The sequence below is a fragment of the Liolophura sinensis genome, chromosome 7 (assembly GCF_032854445.1).
Source record: "Liolophura sinensis isolate JHLJ2023 chromosome 7, CUHK_Ljap_v2, whole genome shotgun sequence".
Taxonomy (NCBI): domain Eukaryota; kingdom Metazoa; phylum Mollusca; class Polyplacophora; order Chitonida; family Chitonidae; genus Liolophura; species Liolophura sinensis.
In genome coordinates, this window is record NC_088301.1 from 18,811,473 (window position 1) to 18,831,074 (window position 19,602).

The window sequence follows — 19,602 nt, forward strand, 5'->3', positions numbered from 1 at the left end:
TTTCAAGCTGAACTGGTTTTCCAGATTTTTTAAGGCCTGGAAAAAAATTAATTTCAAATTCCAGGCTTTTCGAGGCATCGTACAAAACCTTATCTACGTCCGACAAGCCATGCTATAACAACAATGAAAGCACACCACCATCTTCAGGTGAAGCACTTAATCATCTCATCCAACAGAAGCACAAACCGCATAAAATTCATGGAACTGCCTGTACATAGCTGTGAGTTGTATTTACCTGTGTTTTGATTGTGGAGCATTAATGGAACGAGGTTGGCCAGTCAGGTAAAATCTTTCTATTTATCACATGTTTAATGTTGCAATGCCAGGCCTTTAGGGTAGCAGCATAGTACTATTGGTGGCATCTCCTCAAACACCTCACCCTCAGCTTGTAATGCATTTACAGATTTTATCTGAGTGAACACACCATCATTCAATTTAATGCAAAACCCACACAGACTTGATTGACAGCAGATCAGGTTCCATGGATACTGTCCCACCCACTTTATTTATATGTGCCAGTACCTTTTCTTTGTCATTGCCCAACATTATTTGCGAACATCAGTTTGCTTTTTACTAAACGTTTCACTAATGGATGAATCTAACACATCCAATGTCCTGGTGAAAGCAACTGATGTCACAGAAGACTTAACACTTGTAGTCAATGTGTGGGACATACGGTTGACCTATTTGCAACTTTTTACTTGCAATTTTATTGTCTATGATTGGTCAATTGCATGTTCTTCTTATGATTGACAGTTCAGAAAGGTCTATTAGGAGTCATCTTTTTTTTTCTGTATAAGGCAGAATTTATCATATACCGGTACCCATGACAATTTTAGCTATACATGTAACAACAACAACAACATGTATTAGTAAACAAGGTTATATACATTACATCATCAGCTACCTCTTTATAAAACTTGATGACCTTCTCACTACAATTTACAATATATAGAGGCATCAAAAACACACAAAATAGATTTCCCAATGATATACTAAGATAATTACTTCAAAATCAACATGTCCAATGTCTATATGGAGGCAATACATTTATCTGCATAGAAAATACTTGTTAATTTTGTTGCAACAATAAAGTGAAAATCACCGGAAAAATTCAAGGACAAAGCAAATGGTGGAATAAACACAAAACCTGGTTGTCCAGGTGACCTTCAGAATTTTTAGCCCGTACATAAAGCAATGACTTACTAAAAACAAGATGTGTTGACATAAACATGTGATTTACATTCTCTATGAACGTTCTTGGTTTTGATTTAGACAAGGATGGTTTAGCTAAACGTAATGTGAATTTTACAGTTTGCAATCACAAAATTTGATATAACACTTTCGGCGACCTTTATAGTTAACACTGAAAATGGACGACAAAAAATGACTGAAGAAAGAAGAAACTATATACCCTGGAGAAAACTTGAGCAAACTGAAGCCAGATGATCAACGCACTGAAGAAAGTCTGACAGACATTTGATCACTAGATAATGTTCAACAGAAAGCAGTCCTTTGATTTGATCAAATACATGTACAGTCAAGCTGAAGAAACACGCAGCCAAATGTACAGTACTTATTACTGACAAATTAACAAACAGGCAGAAAGCATATTCTTGCAACAAAATTACCTTAATTAAATGCAACCATAAGATCTAAGCTTGAATCAAATTCAACTTCAATAATAGCATGATCAGAAATTCACATAACATACGCTGAATTGCAGCTAGACGTTAGTTTCGTCAAGTTTCACCAGGGGTTCGACAATCGTGTTAATTACGCTTTACAACCAAGTACATCTATCCTCACAATCACAAAATTTTTCCCCTCGTAACAAAGCTTGACAACTAAGGATCCACACAGTCAGAACATTTTCCTTTGAATTACACAAAGCTTGACAAGCAAGTATCCACAGTCAGAACATTTTCCTTTGTATTAAACAAAGCTTGACAAGCAAGTATCCATACAGTCAGAACATTTTCCTTTGTATTAAAGGCTTGACAAGCAAGTATCCATACAGTCAGAACATTTTCCTTTGTATTAAAGAAGGCTTGACAATCAAGTATCCATACAGTCAGAACATTTTCCTTTGTATTAAACAAAGCTTGACAAGCAAGTCAGAACATTTTCCTTTGTATTAAAGAAGGCTTGACAAGCAAGTATCCATACAGTCAGAACATTTTCCTTTGTATTAAACAAAGCTTGACAAGCAAGTATCCACAGTCAGAACATTTTCCTTTGTACTAAACAAAGCTTGACAAACAAGTCAGAACATTTTCCTTTGTATTAAACGAAGCTTGACAAGCAAGTATCCACAGTCAGAACATTTTCCTTTGTATTTAACAAAGCTTGACAAGCAAGTATCCGCGCAATCAGAACATTTTCTTGTAAGAAACAAAATCTAGACAGGCAAATTATCCACATAATCTTACTTTGTGTTACATCAGTAAAAGGACACCGGAAAATATTAAAATATTATCAATCCACTCGCAATTGATCAGTGGTAGCACTACTTGACAGGACCAAGGTAATTTGTGAAATATGTATTAATGTGCTTACTGTTTACACATCTGGGATGGGGGGGGGGGGGGCAGACAAGACTGAATAATTAATCCTGCTGTATCAGATCAATTCTGTCTTCAAAACATTACACAATCTTTAACATTTTCTTGTGACCTCTCTCACAACGAAGGTAATTATGCCAAAATAACAATAATAATAATAATAATAATAATACATGTGGTAATAATAATAGTTATAACAGACTTTTATGGATGAAGCATGAGTGTAGTGGACAGTGAAGAACGTACATATCAATAACATAGTTCAGTTATAACTAGTTGTTAACAAAGGTATCAGAACTTTGTACGGAAAAATTACATGTAATTTACTTCCATGATACCTCAAACATGATGTTATTCATAATAATATTGTTCAGGTATATTTGCTACAGGTACTCATGGAGGCGAGCTCATAATGGACTTCTATATATATATGTATATGTATAATATAAAAATAAAAGAAACAATAACAACACTAACACTGACTAAAGGAAGCATAAATACATATACATTCCATGTGAAACGTGAAACTATTTAGTTATTTGATCGATGTTTTACACCGTATTCAATAATATTTCACTTGGATTGAAGCTAAGCACATTCAATAAAACACATCAACACAACTTAATGCTTTCATTCACGACTTCAATTTTTGTATCGATCTGAACAAAAATTTAAAATTGTGCCGAAAATAATTTGCTTTGATGGCTGTCATTTTAGCTTTTAATAAAGCCATTTGCAACAGTGTTCTTATGATCTTAGTTTAGTTACATATCAGCTGCTGCTGGTTGTACCCAGCATTGACCATGGACAAGCTACTATTCTTGTTGAGTCAAAGTCGAAGTCAAACTTTGATACAGACCATTCTCTTTCTGGGCATCTCGCTGAAGGGGAATCAGTTGCTGGCATCTGGCATCTGATATGCTTTAATCAACTAGTCTTTCAGATTTTCGTTTTTCAATCAGGAAACATATATATATAAAAAATGCACAAAAAAGAGTACCTTGTTGAAAATTTGTGTATATATGTATGTCTACAATCAGTGCTAAATATATAAGCAGGAATTTCTATGTGAAAATCCCTTGAATGCAAGTCCAATTCTGAGTATTACAGTTGTATGTAACCTGGGATTAAGATAGAGGGATGTATACATTCCGTTTCATTAAAATTGTTCTCTTTTCCATTTAGTCTTTCAGAGCAGGAAAAACAAGCAGTAAAAGAGAGATGTACACTGTATGTTGTGATCAGCAACATCATTCAGCACCGTAAATACTTCAGTTTCAATATACTGTCTATATTATGACAATATGTTCAGGAATCCTGAAACCCTAATTGGCTGGGAACTACATTTTTCTATAACTGCATTCTTTGAGAATGTTGCGAGTCAAATCTGTATGGCACAAAATGGTTACAGAATTATATCACTACATACAGATTGATTAGATATTTACACCTGAATATAACTGCCCTTCCCTCGGGAAAAAATGCGTCCATTTTAAAAGCAGCACACTGGTTTTATTTCATGCACTTCAGACAATACAGACTAATGCTCCCAGGATTCCCCTGACTGCATTTCAATATAGAAACACTTCCCAAAGTTTAACGGGAATGAGGTTGGAGAGGATCCTTTAGCGGTGTTGCTGGCATAATGCAGAATACATATATACCTGTACAACATAGCAAAACACGAACATCACTTTTTAACTTGTAAAAACAAGTGAAAACCCTAACAAAAACAATAAAGCTATTGCTGACTGCATTGGATTTCTGGGGTTGTGTTTCCCACTTGGTGACCTCATGAGGCAGTGTTTCCCATTTGGTGACCTCATGAGGTGGTGTTTCCCATTTGGTGACCTCATGTTCTATTCTTACTGTGGACATTCTTCTGGCTTAATCAGGCACTGCAGACGGACTAGTAGGGTCTCAAATTTGGCTTAATTAGCCAAGGCATGTGCAAAGCAATACCCAATCCGCTGGCATACATCATAAGCCCCACAGGGTCTTAAATCTGCTATAACACTCAGGACACTGGCAGCACTTAAATATAGACCAAAAATACACAGGCAATGAGCTCTTCAAATAATTCAACATCAGTAAAATTGTGCGAAATATTCTACAGTGATCATCTTTGGGCAAATGCAACAGATGTCCCCTGAATATGTTGAACACTACATCATAGTGGAAAATAAAAAAGAAACTTAGGTAGTGTTAAGTTACAGAACTCAGGCTGATTCCACTAAGCCATTTCTGACTTCAAGGCAAAATTTGAAATACAATCTCAAAGCTTATTGTTAGGCATCAGAACTCAAAATTTTTTCCACTTCATCGATTTTATCTTAAGACAAATATGTCTGAATTTCAATTTCCAGTACCAAAAACTAAGCATCGTAAAAGATCTTCCAAATTTTGACAGAAGTCAGAAACAGCTTTGTGGAATCGTCCCCTGCTATTTGTCACAGTGAGATCTGATGAACCTTTAGAGGCCACAGACTGAAGACCAGCACAAGTTTTACCGTGAATGACTGTATATCTACACGAACATGTCAAAATTATGTTCATCACCATCGTGGATGGTACATGTACATGTATGTAGGTATGTTACTTTGTTTCAGAGTGGTTATGCGAGGCTCTACCTTTACAACACCTTGGGCTACAGTCCAATCTGTTGGATCCTCTTACCACCACATAGTATGAAACCATACTATCACACACCACAACAATTATCAAACAAAGCAACAAGAGAGAAGACAAAACAACGAAACAAACAGCTACAAGACTCAAAACTAATAGCACTTCATGCAACTTAGCATAAATTATGTCCCAATCACAAGAGAGGGGGAGAGTGTAACACCGAGTTGAAGTAAAACAGCCTACAAATGGACATTTGTTCACCAAGACACACCATCATCGATCACTGCTCCTTCACTCTGTTACGAAGGTACCCATTGGTGTCTCCTTTAAGATGGCTGCCACCATTCTTGTGCTCCTTGATTCCATTGGCTGCTGGGGTGTTGCCATTGTTCATGGTGGATTTACTGTCTTTGTGTGCAAGTCTCCTTGAGCGTCTATATGTCTGGATGTAGAAATTCCCGAACAGTATAACCATGGCAACCATGTAGCTAGAGAGAAGGTACTGCCCCCAGCGCGGGAAATCACAGGAGAGGGTTAGAGAGTAGGCTGTGTGTGAAAAAGTTATCACAAACTGTATCTGCAAAAAACAAAACAACAGCATTTAGTTTCTAAACATACCTCTCTGAGTCATATCAAGTCATATCAACTAATCAAGGCATTGTCAGACAATGCAAAATACCTGTGCTGCTTGTTTGTCTCTCAAAGCGGGGTGTACCTGGCCGGCATTTCGTATCATGGCAGAATTTACATTCTGATCATGATGGTGAAGATAAATCTCCTTCACCATTATAAATCTTAATTACTATACATGAATATGCTTAATTTTACTTTAAAGTGCTCATTCAAGTAATTACTACACAGATATTACACCAAATTTATTACATCTTACTCTTTGAGAGTTGGGGAAGTTGTTCACCAAAAATGATCATAATTAGGCCAGCACATTGGAGTATTAATTAAAAACATAACCTTCGTATGATTCGGTTGGATTAGCTCATTAGAGTAATTAATATGCATCAAATCTGATGAATTTGTAACATCATCAGATCTGCCTGCTAAAACGTTCAGTCATGCTTGTATGAAGTCTGAGATTAATTCCAGCAGTAGATCAGAATAAAATGCCCTTAATACAATTTTAACTGAATTCCTTGTTAAAAAGGTATTTAACTGGTCTGCATGAAATTTTATTTATTTAATTGCTATATTCAAGAATTTTGCACTCCTGGAGTATTTCTTTTAACCAGGAATCTGTTTAAAGGTGAACTGTCCCAGTTTTATTCCTCACTACACCTAACTGAGTGAAAAAAAAAATGCTCCAACCAAACCCAACGGTTGGAGCATAATTTTGAGCGCTTATTCAGCACATAATGGTTTCGTGGCATGACGATTATCCATTTTCGTCGCATGTTCTAGTTACAACATCTAGTTATTCCAATTCTTTAAATCACTTCGGCTCAGTATTTCAGATACCTCTAGGGTATAATGTCTCAATTCTGTGCAAAAAAAAAATGTAATCAACTGGGACAGTTCATCTTTAACACCAATGACTTAAAGCCGATCTGAATATGAAAACTCATTGGCCGAAGGCTAGACAGTCACACTGAGCCAGCTCTTTAACCATTCGAGCTAGCAAAGTGGTCGAATGAGAAATAAGGAATTCCCATTTTACCAACTGAAATTCCATTGAAAAATGCATATTCATTTGTGGGTTCTGATATTACCCTTTTTTTTAGTTTAACAAGTCAAAGTTTATTGGAATGATGAGGCTATAAGACTATTTATTTGATTGGAGTTTTAGGACATACTCAAGAATATTTCACGTATACAATAACCTCAACAATTATGGTGAGATGAACCCAGAACCATCTGCATGCTGCTGCCAGCCCATCCCCCTACGACACGAGAGGAAGCCAGCAAGAACTGGACTCACAATGACTGAATGAAGAGGATGGGGGGGTTACTGATCACAGATCATTTACTGATCACCTGTCTCATCTTTTTTCCAGAGGCAAAAATGACACCTCTTTCCTTTAGGAACTTCTCCAGTTCACAAAACATTCAGATTCTCAATTTTTTCTTTCCTTCGTCTACTTTTTTAAATTACATTTTATGACACTTTTTAAAGACACCCATGTTATAGTGATTAAAAATAGTTGCCTAACATTTTTGACAGGTCACATGATACATCTGGACTTTTTCTACCTTTAATGATAAAAAAGTTTAAACTCAAAACTCCCCTATTGGTGAGAGGATTGTGGGTGATTTTGCTGCTCTAGCACACTCACAGCCTTGGCCACGGAGGTTTCCAGCCATTGCCAGTATATTGGTTACAGTGTGATCCAACTTGTACAATATGTGCAGTTTTGCTTTCTTCATGAAGAACAAAATTTTAATATTTTATAAAATGAAAAAAAAAACAAGAAGAAGAACTGTTTGGTTTACTATCAAGCAAACAGTTGTCTTAAAACATACAAACTGATTATTAAAATCATACTTACAAGTTGAAACTTTGTTATATATTTTTTCCACCAGAGTTTTTCCCGGAGTGAAGGAATGGCTGAGAGGCCATAGTATGTGTACATTGCAACATGTACAAGGCAGTTCAAACAACTGCCAAAATAAGCTGTAAAAAGACAAAAGGACATGAGCTTGACAAGTATAAACATGTAGCCTTGGTTAAATTTTTGAGTCTTTTAAACCCTTGTGAAACCAGATTACGCACTGTCCAAAACTTTCACACCCATTATGATAACATGTAGCTAGATTAGCATGGAGTATTTTACACCCATTATGAATGTAACATGTACATGTAGCTGGGTTAGCACTGAGTATTTTACACCCATTATGATTGTAACGTACATGTAGCGAGGCTAGCACTGAGTATTTTACGCCCATTATGATTGTAACATGTACATGTAGCTAGGTTAGCACCAAGTATTTTACACCCATTATGATATTAACATGTAAATGTAGCTAGGTTAGCAATGAGTATTTTACACCCATTATGACTGTAACATGTACATGTAGCTAGATTAGCACTGAGTATTTTACACCCATTATGACTGTAACATGTACATGTAGCTAGATTAGCACTGAGTATTTTACACCCATTATGACTGTAACATGTAAATGTAGCTGGGTTAGCACTGATTACTTTACACCCATTATGACTGTAACATGTACATGTAGCTAGATTAGCACTGAGTATTTTACACCCATTATGATTTTAACATGTACATGTAGCTCAGTTAGCATTGTGTATTTTACACCCATTATGATTGTAACATGTACATGTAGCTAGGTCAGCACTGAGTATTTTACACCCATTATGACTGTAACATGTACATGTAGCTAGATTAGCACTGAGTATTTCACACCCATTATGTTTGTAACATGTAAATGTAGCTAGGTTAGCACTGAGTATTTCACACCCATTTATGATAACAATGAACATTTATGGTCAAAAAATTTTCTACAAACTTCTTACGTTTTTCTTAGTTTCTACTTTACCATTTCTTATCTGAGAAAGCATGTTTTTTTCCTCCTTTACAAATCAAACCTCCGGAAAGGTTTGATTAAAGTGGGAAACACACAAGAAGTATATCCTTACATGAAAAGATTTCATATTTTTAAGAAACTTTCAGGAAATAACTCTGTATTAAATGCCACATTTGTGATAAACACATTCTACACAAGTCCACGACATTAATGGCTAAAAATAAGTACAGATCTGGAGACAAATATGTGTTTTCTCAGGAAAGAAATTTTCAATTTAAGAAATTTCCAGAATTTTATTATTATTTTTTTTTTGTCTGTACTGGTCCTATTGGGTCCACACCGACCCATGGCATTTTGTAATTAATTTTGCACCTTGTAAATAACCCCAATCACCACCCTCCCACCAGTACTTACACAGTCCCCCTGGAATGAACATCATCACCCACCACCAGATGTTGAGCATGGAGGCGTGATGAAACACGTGCAGGAACGTCACCTGGTTATTCTTCTTCCTCAGGATCATTAGCACAGTGTCCAGCAGCTCGATGGCCTTGGAGAAGAAATACCACCACAGGACACGAGCCACCTAATCAAGGACAAAACACATTCCTGACAATATCTCAGCCTAAATCAGACATTATTTATTTGACTGTTGTTTGACGCCATATTCAAGGGCTTTCCACTCATACAATGGCGTTCAGTATTATGTGCTGAGGAAACAGGAGTGCCTGGGGAAAACCACTGACTTTTGGCAACTTACTGAAGCACTTTGCCATACAGACACGAACACCATGAAGGTGGAAGACATGTAGTTTTCAATGGGTGTTAGATTGTACAAATGGGCGTACGAGCGTTGTCAACCACCTGTTGTCACCCCACGAAAACAGAAAGCAAATGTGCAACTTCCCTGTCAAAGGGCGGGGTTGAATTTTGTGTGTTTATTTCATAAACTACAAAATTCCTGTCTTCACATCTCTTGTGTATTATAATCCACATTAAGGTACATGTTTAAATTGTAGGTCTTTTTTCAATTTTACATGTTGCAAAGTATTCTTGATTTAGACTTCAAAATTTACACGGCTAAAAAAGACTGGAACGGTCATTCTTGGTACAGCCTGCAAAATTTACACAGCTAAAAAATTAGCAGGCCATCTAAGATTATTTATTCCAGTATTGGTTTGCATCTGTAAACTGGCCACAGAATGCTGTCAATGTTTTTACCCTCGTTTCTCTTGGGTTGGTCCAGGAGTCTTTGTTGTACTTGGCACAGAAGAAGTCATACCCTGCATCATAGGCACTCAGTATTATCTGTCAAAGAGAAGTCAAGATAAAAATCACAAGTCCAGACTTAACATAAAGGCTAACAGAAATCTTCGGTGGCCTAATGGTTAGAAAGTGAGCATGCCCGGGATCAAACCCAGGTCGGGTCATACCGAAGGCTTTAAAAATGGTACTTGTTGCTGCCTCGCTTGGTGCTCAGAACTGGAGATTAGAGCAAGGAAACAGGACTGGTTGGCCCAGTGACAGTATAAAGTGACCGGGTGAGGTGTCAGCATAATGCCACTGGGTGAGGTGTCATGATACTTCAGTAGCAGCAGCACTTTGGCAGCATGGACTCGTTCTGACAAAAGAAAGAGACACTACACACTTATGAGCACATTTAATCTGTTGTCGTCACATGACTGAAAAATTGTTAAGTGCGACGTTAATCCCAAACCATACATACACTAAAGGTTAACAACACTGCTCAGTACATTTGACTTACACCTTTGATTTAATTTTCACATTTTTGTTTTTTTTTATTCCAGAGCATCTCTTCCCTTAGGTTGTGTATCAATGGATTCATACACAGCTGTACATTAAATATGACGTAACAGAATTTCTAAAAGGTTAAATTTTCTCAACAAGAATGAAATTCCAGGAGGCCTGTTCAAAATAAAAATGCATCAACAAAAGTTAAGGTTACTGGGAAATGGTCTGACAGGAGAGTAGACCTGTTGCAGTCTCCTGTTCATTTTCCTGCCTATGTACTTTGCGATCAATCAAGGAAGGTTAGCCTGTGCCTGTACATACATTCTACATATGTACATGTGGAAATTATTTTTTTAAGGTACATGTATTAAATCCTAAATTACTTGCAAATTTCCAAGAAGCTTTTTGTAATAGGAGCAAAGGAGATACAACTACCTCAATTCATCAACCTTTTTGTCGGATTTATGCACCTTTTTCATTTGCTTTCAGAGACAAAACTACACTGGATGGGTTGACCAATTTTATGACTTCAGGACAAAAAGCATAATTTTTATCAGTCTACGCATAATAATGTTTTCATATCATGCTTGACTAAGCATCTTGTAATCAGGTTAAAGGCTTGAAGATTTACAGCTATTTGTCTTATAGAACCACAGGTGTGAACAAGGTCAAAATTAGAAGTCACAGTTAACTCTTATGAAAGTGATGGAGTGGCCCAACTGAGGCCTTAAACCATTATCAAAAATATAAGCACCCTGGGTGGAGAAATCCAAATTGCCCACAGAACAACTTTTAATAATTAGCTTCTCAGAATTCATACATAATTGTCAGTATTGTGTATAAACAGATACATGTAGCTAGTTTGATAAATGTTTTAACTATAGTACAGTGTTTCCAAGTTTCTTACCTCAACAAACATGTAGACAGACAAGAAAACAAGGCCAAGGTTATAGCTTCTCAGAATTCATACATAATTGTCAGTATTGTGTATAAACAGAATAGCTAGTTTGATTAATGTTTTAACTGTAGTAAAGTGTTTCCAAGTTTCTTACCTCAACAAACATGTAGACAGACAAGAAAACAAGGCCAAGGTTATAGACCACTAAAAAGGTGGACATTTTCAGAGGTTGTCTGTCCTTCATCACCCGTGGGCCAATTGCCACAAAGCCCAGGTATACCGCCGTCAGCACCCATACTGGGATTGGTGAGTTGCACAGCAACAGCCAGTTTCTTGAACGGGGATCTGAAAATAGAACGGAGATTGACTGACTGACCGACTGACTGACAGGTGTCACTTTTGAAAAATATATTAAATCTTCTGTATGGTACATATGTGTGGTTGGCCATTTGAGGTCAGCAAATTTATTTTGCATGCATATAGGTTACTTCCCTTTTCAAGCATTTACCTCCCTTGATGTTCCATGTAGACCATATTCCAGTTCACTTTACAAATGCTGTTAACTTTTGCACGTTGCTATGTGATGGAATTTAAGAAATCACAGACCATTGTTGTGATTAATGTAACTAATTTCTTGCAACTTTAACTATGTCTTGTTTTTTGTATTTATGCTATGTCTGAATTTATTTCTGTTAATTGGAAAACTGACAAAGTCACTGAGATCATGGCCAGATACTGTACCTGTCGTCATGGCCTGATAATATATGAAAAGGGAAGTAAAATACTTAAAAAGAAACTATGGAATTGGGACTTTACCTGCTTGAGGCAATGCCCTTTCATACTGATCCACCAGATCTTTCACCCAGGCACTCACCATCCTTGAGATCAAAATCTGAAACCACAATAAAAACCAGTCATAGTGACAGAAATGTGCAGTATGGAATAATGAAATACATGCAACCAGCAATCAAACAGCGAGGATATCATGAAACCAGTAATCAAAACATGTAGTGTAATCAATGTTAGCTTCTAATGTAGGCCTACAGCCTGATCGAAACGTTGCCAAATCACGTCGTAAAAGCAGAGCATCACTTACATGTGCTTAGTTGCACATCACATTACTAGCAGTCACTATCAACGGCACCCTCATTGACAGTACTGATCTGAAAATATTTATTCCTCTTTAAATAGCATGAATGAATGCTTGGGGTTTAACGCCGTACTTGACAATTTTTCATCATACAACGACGAGGAGTAATTAAGCTTGTGTACATAGACTGTGTTTTCTTGTGGTAGTGCGAGTCTATAACGCAAAAGTGCTGCTGCCACTGACGTATCATGTCGAAGACACCAAACGTGACACCCCACCCAGTCACATTATATTGCCACCAAGCCAACCAGTCCTGTTTCCTTGCTCTAGCCTCTCAGTGCTGAGTGCCAAACGAGGTAGCAGCAAGTACCATTTTTAAAGTCTTCGGTATGACCTGACCCACGTTTGATCCCAGGTCTCCCGACTTCGGGGCAGAAGCTCTAACCATTAGCTCACAAAGGGGTCAATTTCCTCTTAAAATGAACTTAAATTATGCAATATAGATCACCTGTAATTTTCAGGGATAGGTTGTTCAAAACTGTTTTAAGTCTCAATACCAGTAAAATACCAGTAAAGCCCAGTCTTCAATTTTGTACTCAGCCCAAAAGTAATTGCCTAACAGTATTTTAAATATGAACTTAATCTACTGGTGTTATACATTAACTTTAGACAACTGCATTCGCATCTGAGTTTAGCTAAAATTTTAAATACGAAATATAAAAAAAATACTGAGCTATCGGGGCCAGTCACCTGAGTTTAAAGAGGAAGGTAATTAACACAGTAACAGTAATTCACAGCTGTCACTGAAAACTAGTTAAATCAGCTAGGGTACCCTGGGGATAACTCTAGTGTGTGCCTGATAACACTACAAACATGACAGGACACTTGACTGCCGGCCCTTCTGATGATAAAAATGTAGATACCCTCATAAATCATGAAGATTTATTCATATCCAAACTTAACGCAGCTTGGGAAATGCATAAACTATTTCAGGCCATTATTTTTCACCAGGATCTGGGAATGGGATTCTTATCTTGACTCCCGTAAAGCAAACCTACGAATCAATGTGCTTTAATTCCGTCATGCCCTTTAAAAAAAAAAAAATCACATTTAAATTCAGATTTTCAAAATAGTCAAGAATTTACATTTTCAAATAACTACATTTATGTGTGTCACCTCTACCAAAATGTATGTATGTTTATATATGTATTCAAGCCTTCTCTAGGAGTGACTTCTTTGTGGTACTACAAGCTACATTCTGGTGGGTTATGCACAGCAAATCTAAAATTAAAGGGAACACATTCAGACTATCCGGGAAAAAAAACAACCAGACACATAAAGCCCTAGCTCATTTCTAAGCTTAGGACTTGAGGTAAGAATGTAAGTACACAAGAGTATACAATGCTACCTGAGTGACATCAAAGCTGTACAAGCAGGTAACTTACAGACTAAACTTTGTCCAAATTGGTACTTTTTTCAAAAGACATGCATTACACATTACAGTAGCTTAAGTTGAACATGAAGTGTGTTTGCAACTGAAGATTTAGACGACTAAAATGTGACAGCACTTTAACTCCATAATCTTATTATTACCCATTACATTATTACACCGAGTATTAATTTTAACTTTAAATATTTAGATACATTAAAACTTTGAGGAAGTGCATGGACCTCAGCATGATAAGTTCCTATGCTGCTATCTATTCCGAATGTATATGCAACTTCAGGCATAATGTGTGATAGTGTACTTTGATACATGGGTCTGAGAGACAATGGAGGTAATGCGGGCAGATGTCACACATATTCAAACCTAATGTCAGAATAAAGAGCGCATGTCACAACAACTCCATCTCATAACCTGGCCACTTTAAACACCAGTACAAACTAATGACTGACAGATTTTATGAATAGATGAGAACAAAGGATTGGCAGAGTTTGAGAACAAATGATTGGCAGAGTTTGAGAACAAAGGATTGGCAGAGTTTGAGAACAAATGATTGGCAGAGTTTGAGAACAAAGGATTGGCAGAGTTTGAGAACAAAGGATTGGCAGAGTTTGAGAACAAATGATTGACTGAGTTAAGAGTGAATGATGTACTGTGTTTCAAAACAAATGACTCCGTTTGAGAATGAATAATTGAGTTCAAAAATTTGATGTCAAACAGAACCCTAATGTCAAATAGAACCCTAATGTCAAATAGAACCCTAATGTCAAATAGAACCCTAATGTTCCTGACATCCCGCACAACCCGAATGTCAAATAGAACCCTAATGTCAAATAGAACCCTAATGTTCCTGACAACCCACACAACCCTAATGTCAAATAGAGCCCTAATGTTCCTGACATACCGCACAAGCCAAATGTTAAATAGAACCCTAATGATCCTGGCATACCGCACAACCCTAATGTCAAATAGAACCTTAATGTCAAATAGAACCCTAATGTTCCTGACAACCCACACAACCACAATGTCAAATAAAACCCTAATGTTCCTGACATCCCGCACTACCCTAATGTTAAACGGAACCCTAATGTTCCTGACATACCCCACAACCCTAATGTCAAATACAACCCTAATGTCAAATACAACCCTAATGTTCCTGACATACTCCACAACCCAAATGTCAAATAGAACCCTAATGTGCCTGACATCCCGCACAACCCTAATGTCAAACAGAACTCTTATGTACAATACAAGCATCCCTAATGTTCCTTACATACCGCACAAACCTAATGTCAAATAGAACCCTAATGTACAATACAAACAACCCTAATGTACAATGCAAGCAACCCTAACGTACAATACAAGCAATCCTAATGTACAATACAAGCAACCCTAATGTATAATACAAGCAACCCTAATATAAAATACAAGCAACCCTAATGTACAATACAAGCAACCCTTATGTACAATGCAATCCTAATGTAACTCAATACAACACTGATGATGACATTCAATACAACCCTGATGTAGGTCAATACAACCCTGGTGCACTTCAATACAACCCTGGTGCACTTCAACACAACCCAGGGAATCATGACAAAGTAACCAATATGCCACCAATCTGTCAACATACTTTTGAACAATACATTTTTAATAGAGGCCTGCTAATCAGATTTTTTTAGACTGTCAATTTAATTACCTGATCATTTTTGTGTAGCCGTAGTATATATATGCATGTGGGCCAATACAGGTCATTCATTCATGTAAATCTCATTTAATATGGAAATGATGCCCATAAAGTTGATTACAAAATACTTTATTACATTAAATGAGTGCAGGAAACAATTAAAAAATGTCATAAATGATGACCACTCTTACTGGAGGGATAATCACATTATTACCATTATTATCAATTATTACATTATGATGTTACTGTCATCAATTAGCTGATAGGAAAAGACAGTACTTTAAGATGCTATTCATATGTTATTTCTCAGTTATAAAATCATGCAGTTTACCTAAATATAATCGCAATATTTTAAATTATGCAAATTTTCAATTTAAACAGTTTGAAGGCCATCCACATTCTATGTTGTACATGTACACAAGGAGTATTTATAGATCATAAGATATTTCATGTGGAAAATACATGCCATAATGTTCTATACAAGAACAGAAAACTGGATATAACAAATGTCAATGTACATTAGGGTTGCTGGATGTAACAAATGTCAATGGCAATAACATGTGACGGTCAACAAACTTCCCACAGTCCCCTAGTTACAAAACAACACCGCATGCACAGGTCCAGCTGATCACAATTATACTATACATAGCACCCATGTTGTAATAATTACATTTACAGCTCAGAGTTCTATTTTAAACTCATAAATCCAAAGAAATTGACCTTGATGAGCATTTACAGTTTCGTACGATATTTCTGCAGATGTAGACAAGATCACTGGCGCCTATCAGGAATGTCCATGAGTTCATGAGCACTGAATTAGTACTTGTAAGTGCACTGTTGAAAGGGAAAATCAAGATTCATGCACGAATAATGGCAAATGTTTTTTTTCCCTGCCAGTGTTTCGTTGTGTTTGTACTGATCAATTGTTCAATGTTTACAGTCTGGGATTTTAGATAAAGAAAAAAGACAATTAAAGAAAAAAAAAATTAAGAACTAGGCCTATACGAATTCATCCATGTTGGACGACTACACAGTTACCTCCCCTTTCACATAAATAATTCATTATTCTAGAACATTTACTTAGTGTTATGAACTTTGATACGGTTTTTGGAAAAAGTGATATTGTTTTTTCCCTATAATCTCTACATCTTAACAGAGAAGACAATATGTATATGCGTCGAATTAGTAACAGAGAGATTTGGGATTCGTGACTGGCGATCGACCGGCACGAAACCGCACGCACCACGCTTGTTCCGGTCTACAGGCTACATACACTGAAATTCTGCGATTTACCAAGTCTACAACTGAATATATACACTGTACATTAACAAGACTAAACAACTGAAAGACACCACATACCAACCACCTAAAATTATTGGCATGATGTCAAGACTGCAAAGCCTAGCTCGCTACACTCAAAAGGGAAGTAACACAGTAGGCCTACTGGGATGCTGACGCCAATTTGCGTAAAGCCTTACGCCCATAACCGGCACAAATGCTAGATGTACAAACCACCAGTGCCGGTAGTGGCATTTGTACGCCTTGATTTTGCGCTGACGCCTGGTTTACACACAAAATATGAATCTGCTGCAACTTACCTGGCGCCTTAGAGGAACAGAATCCGCAAAGGGATGTAGAATAGAACAGATTATTTACGGAGATCGAATGCACGTTGCCCAGGTTCACATCAGCCCACATGGAAGAGTCCACTCAGATCTCTAGGAGAGTGAAACCGCCTGAAGATATTAGCCAATCAAAATCCCGGACGCGCGCGACGACCGCGACCTCAAAAGGTCATCTGAGGTGAGCGCGTTCATTCATAATTTATCAGCACATGTGCTGAATGGTTTATGAAGTAAATTTCTCAGCCCATCGAGACCGGCTGATGAAGTATGTGACGACATATCGCGCGATCGGTCAAAGGCTCGATAATCGCGAGACTGTTAAAGAATGGAAATATTCCGAGTTTCAAGGGCAAGAGCTTACAATGTTTGAAAATGTACCTTCACATGTAATGTGCATTATATAGGCCTATCTATGTACCTAGGCTTAACTCGGGAGAGAGATTTCGGTCTATAGGCCTACTTGTATTGAGGTTTGGTCAAATAAGGCTGTGATGCGGTGCATTATTTTTAGGTATAAGTAATTGACTATACTAAGGTATTGAGACACAAGCGGTGACCACCACCTTTCCTAAATTAGGCCCTATATGGGCCTATGCACCGAGCTGGAAACACCGAATCCTTCATATATAGGCCTAGAAGTCATAAGTGTTTCCAACATTTAACAGTTTCTTTGTGCTTCAGGTAATTACTTATTTATTTATTTGATTGGTGTTTTACACCGCACTCAAGAATATTTCACTTATACGACGGCGGCCAGCATTATGGTGGGTGGAAACCGGGCAGAGCCCGGGGTAAACCCACGACCATCCGCAGGTTGCTGGAAGACCTTCCCACTTACGGCCGGAGAGGAAGCCAGGTAATTAAGATGTTACGTCACTAACATATAACCTATTATTAATCGGCATTATCTACTTTGGATAACCAATGTTATGTTGACTTTTTTGCCATGTGCTTGTGTTCGAATTAACAATGTGTTTTAAAAGTTGTTTAAAAACTGATATCCTATACGTTTCGCTTACCTGTATAAGCCTCCATAAGTATTACAACAGCCATATAGGCCTAGTTACAAATAGTTACGTAGTATATTTCTTACACGCGGTATAAGATTAGGGGAATTGAAATTACTTTAGGCATATTATATTTAAGAATATAATATTTTAAATGCATTTACTCAACTTTAATAGCTAAAAAAGAAGAAAGAAAAACACGGGAAGTGCGATAAGTACGGTGGCCATAGTGCCATTTGAAATTTTTTGCCGTGGTCTAATCCTGAACTCTGCGATGGAAACCCACGTGACACTTAGCCTCCATCTGAGATATTAGACTCAGCATCTCAGGAAACGTATGTTCGTCAGGTCAAAGGTCGCGAATATGTCAGATGGAGGCTAAGTTTCACATGAGTTTCCACCGCGGACCAAACGTTTACACAGCGGAGAAAACTTTTCCATCACAGTGAAAAGGTTTTCTCCACGTTGGAACGGTAACAACCACAGCTCATCGCAGCGGCACAGCAAACGTATTCTCCCTGCTAGTGGAAAAGGCCTGTCACAAGGAGACGGCACCACTGTGTTTATATGATTGAAATAATGTTACACGATTGGACACAGCGTTTTACTAAGCACAACAGACGACGTTACGTGATTTTGCGCATCGTTTGTACACGGTCAGGCGCCGGAACACGATTTCTCACTGTACTTTAACCATAATCAGGCGCCGTCACATGCATGATCAGGCGTACCGTTTTAACATGTTTAGGTCATACAATACGTTAGGCACACGTTTTTGCCATAATTAGGCGCCGTTACAATATTACGTGCAGCCTATTATCATGATTACGAGCGGCTTTTTACCATGATTACGGAATTCTATATTTATTTATTTATTTGACTAGTGTTTTACGCCGTACTCAAGAATATTTCACTTATACGACAGTGACCAGCATGTTGGTGGGAGCAAACTGAGTAAACCACGACCATCCGCAGGCTGATGTCAGACTTTTACGCGTAGGCCTACGGCCGAGGCCCCCGTCGTATAAGTGCCATGGGGCCTACTCTTATGGCTCCTGGGCCATTGCGCTGCGCTTACAGGCTAACCAACTCGGCCACGGAGCCCCCACCGGCCTACCCCTTCCCGTCTTTTTTTATGTACTGGTACATGGAAGTATTCGGCTGTATTTCGGTCATGCTACAAGGACATCTCTCCCAAAGGTGATGATGACCTCAGTTTAACTACAGATACGTACTGATCTATGATTACTATATATTATATAACAGCGTACATGTATATATACTGTCATGTCGTGAAGTGGCCTGATCTGAACCTCAACAGCGAGTGGAGGCCACTGAGGCACGTTTTTGACCTGATTTGTTCTATTTCAACAGGTCACTAAGCGCGCATAGTATGGACACCTTAGTTC

The 19,602-nt window shown here is 37.6% G+C and overlaps 1 protein-coding gene across 1 annotated transcript; it reads right to left on the minus strand.

Moving 5' to 3' along the window:
- Positions 1-5,236: 5,236 nt before the first annotated feature.
- Positions 5,237-17,188, minus strand: LOC135471667 (very long chain fatty acid elongase 2-like). The gene is made up of 7 exons (XM_064750979.1): positions 17,160-17,188; positions 12,157-12,232; positions 11,495-11,685; positions 9,912-9,998; positions 9,105-9,276; positions 7,691-7,815; positions 5,237-5,769 (listed from the first exon to the last, which is right to left on the minus strand). The coding sequence occupies exons 2-7, from the start codon at positions 12,215-12,217 to the stop codon at positions 5,473-5,475; spliced, it is 933 nt and encodes a 310-aa protein (XP_064607049.1). The 5' UTR covers positions 12,218-12,232; positions 17,160-17,188; the 3' UTR covers positions 5,237-5,472.
- Positions 17,189-19,602: the final 2,414 nt, after the last annotated feature.

Excerpts from the sequence above, each read along its gene's own strand:
- LOC135471667 (XM_064750979.1), bottom strand. The coding sequence starts at position 12,217 with ATGGTGAGTGCCTGGGTGAAAGATCTGGTGGATCAGTATGAAAGGGCA. Across the intron at positions 9,277-9,911 it reads CCAACCCAAGAGAAACGAGG|GTGGCTCGTGTCCTGTGGTG; the intron begins GTAAAAACATTG and ends GTCCTTGATTAG. Across the intron at positions 5,770-7,690 it reads ATATAACAAAGTTTCAACTT|ATACAGTTTGTGATAACTTT; the intron begins GTAAGTATGATT and ends TGTTTTTTGCAG.